General features: G+C 50.1%; 1 protein-coding gene across 1 annotated transcript in view; it reads left to right on the forward strand.

Annotated features, from left to right (window-relative positions):
- The first annotated feature begins 1,426 nt into the window (after positions 1 to 1,426).
- The window catches only part of LOC116821878 (alpha-aspartyl dipeptidase-like), a 49,149-nt gene continuing 48,166 nt past the window's right edge, over positions 1,427 to 2,409 (forward strand). Inside the window, 1 exon segment of the mRNA XM_075069995.1 lies at positions 1,427 to 1,854. Coding sequence (XP_074926096.1) covers positions 1,713 to 1,854 — 142 coding nt within the window. The 5' untranslated portion in view covers positions 1,427 to 1,712.

The raw sequence follows: 2,409 nt of genomic DNA on the forward strand, positions 1-2,409 counted from the left end.
ACAGCAGGGGCCGGACTCGGCGCGCGCTGAGAGCCGCAGACGCCGAGGGGAGGGGCCGCTAGCCACGCCCTCCCCCGGGGCCGAGGTGAGGAGCAGGGCCTCGTGGTGCTTCCGGCCCCTGCTGAGCGGCGCTTTACACCTGGCTGCGCTGATGGGCGGCCCCCCCCCCCCCCCCTGCGACTGCTGCTGGTGTCCAACTCCACCCTGCGCGGGGAGGGTGCCTGGGCCACTGGCAGCAGCAAGTCAGGAGCTTCTTCGGGCAGTTGGTGCCAGTGCCTGCGACCCCACCTGGGGAGTAGGGTGCCAGACAGCAAGTGTGAAAAATTGGGATTGTCCCTATAAAATCAGGACATCTGGTCACCCCTAGGAGGTGGCTCTGCTCTCGTGCCTTGTGCCAGGGTACTGCCCAGACAAGCCATCAGCCTTTCTGCTGCCCCACTGGGGTAGTGCCTGCGGCGTGTGCAGAGCCAGGGGGCAGCTTGTGCCCTCCCCCAAACGTTGTCCTCATCTCTGGGCATGGTGCCTGCTGATGCCCACCCTGAGCTGGAGGGAGGCGCGTGTGCTGGCCTGGGCCGGTGCCCTGAGCAGAGAGTCTGTGCCTAGTCTGCAGTGCCTCCCTCTCGCGAGACCCTTCCCCCCCCCCCCCCCAGGAGGGCTTCCAGTGCTGCGTGTTTTTTAGCCCTGTGCCCAGACAACCAGCAGCACCTTCCAGTTGCACACCAACACTGGCGCTTTTCAAAACTGTTGCCGGTGTTTGGGTGCCCAATTCCTGATCATTTAAATAGGAATGGGGTTGCCCAGATGCCTTGGGCAGTTTTGAAAAATCCCAGCTTAAATGCCTGTGTGTGAACTAGGGTGTAAACTCATGGCAGCCGCTTCTCTCTGTCTGCTAAGCACAGATGGGGTGTGCTGCCCTGTGCACTTCCTAATGGTATAGATCAGTCTTGGATGCTCTAGCCAAGAGAACATAGTGGTTACATTTTAAGCAGATGTATCAAACAATGTGCTGTAGAGAGAGAGAGAGTGGGGGGGGGGAGGAGACTAGTGTACTGGGTGGAAGGGCTGCCTGGACCATGAGGCACAGCTGGATTTCTGGTATAGACAGTGTTGCATGGGGACTGGGGCCCTTCTAGGGTCATATGTAGAACGGGACAAGAGACTGGTATACTGAGAAATAATGCTGCAGTGTTTACTTTTCAGAGAAATTCATAGGGCTGAACACAGGCTGATAGAAATGGGAGTGTAAATCATGTGTCACACAGCAGGCATAAGTTAATCTCAGCCTGAACATTATTCATTTTTAAAAGATTGTTAGTACCCATTATCAGCATTGTCACTGAAGATGATTTGGTGATGTTCAGGTCTTTGGAAATCAGATGTTCGGGGGGCGGGGGGAGTAGGAAAAGCAAACAGGCTTTTTTTTTTTTTACATAAAAGGAAGTAAGAGGAGGGCTACTTTATCTTAGGCCTTCTTAAAACCTCTTCTTGGTTGTATCAGGAAAAGCAGCCCTTCCCTTTCACCCCGTTAGCATGCAACTTTATGTCCACTCAGCAATACAAAGCTTTCATCACCACTTGTGATCTCTGCATTTGACTCCAGCTTGTTAGGTCACAAGGAAAGTTTAATTGAGGGTAGGAGACAGAGAGAGAAACCAAGTAGGTTAAATTTTGGGTCTGCTGTTACAACTAGTTAAGCCCATATAACAAAGCTGATGAAGCCCAACCTGTTTGCCCAAGTTGTGATCATGTTATCTGTCTTTCCTAGGAAGGTGAACAGACTTTTGTTTATTCCCTACGCTCTTCATGATCGAGATGCCTATGCCAAGACCACAAGAGAGAAGTTTGAAAGTTTAGGTAAGACAGCATCCTGCTTATGGACCTGGAGTTTCTGTAAGGGAGGGAGGGGGAAATCAACATGGTGATTGTTTAAAATATTTTGCATGAACTTTAGTTCTGTGGTTTTTTTCTGGTGAACAGACATGCTAGCTTTTTCATGGGGCCAGTATCCAGGAACAGAGGCTGTTGCATGACTTCTATATCTGTCTAACTGGTGTACAAGATCTAGTTAAACAATTCTGCCCTTCAAAAATAAAACAAAATCCCCCCTCAGCAGATAACAACAGATATTATCGCTGAACTGTCCACAGTGACACCTAACAGACCACTTTCCTGTGTGCCTCCAGGTAACTGAAACCTCAACAATGTACTATGAATAGTTCATTTATTCATTCCAGCGTGTCTTTGTCTGAATAGTGCAAATTATTCCTTGCCTGCTGTCATAAACAGATAGCTAAGGGTTAATGTTTCTTTTACCTGTAAAGGATTAACAAAGGGAACCAAACACCTGACCAGAGGACCAATCAGAAAACCAGATTTTTCAAAGTCAGGGAGGGAAGTTTTGGACTCTGG

This window comes from Chelonoidis abingdonii, chromosome 10, assembly GCF_003597395.2.
Source record: "Chelonoidis abingdonii isolate Lonesome George chromosome 10, CheloAbing_2.0, whole genome shotgun sequence".
Taxonomy (NCBI): Eukaryota; Metazoa; Chordata; order Testudines; family Testudinidae; genus Chelonoidis; species Chelonoidis abingdonii.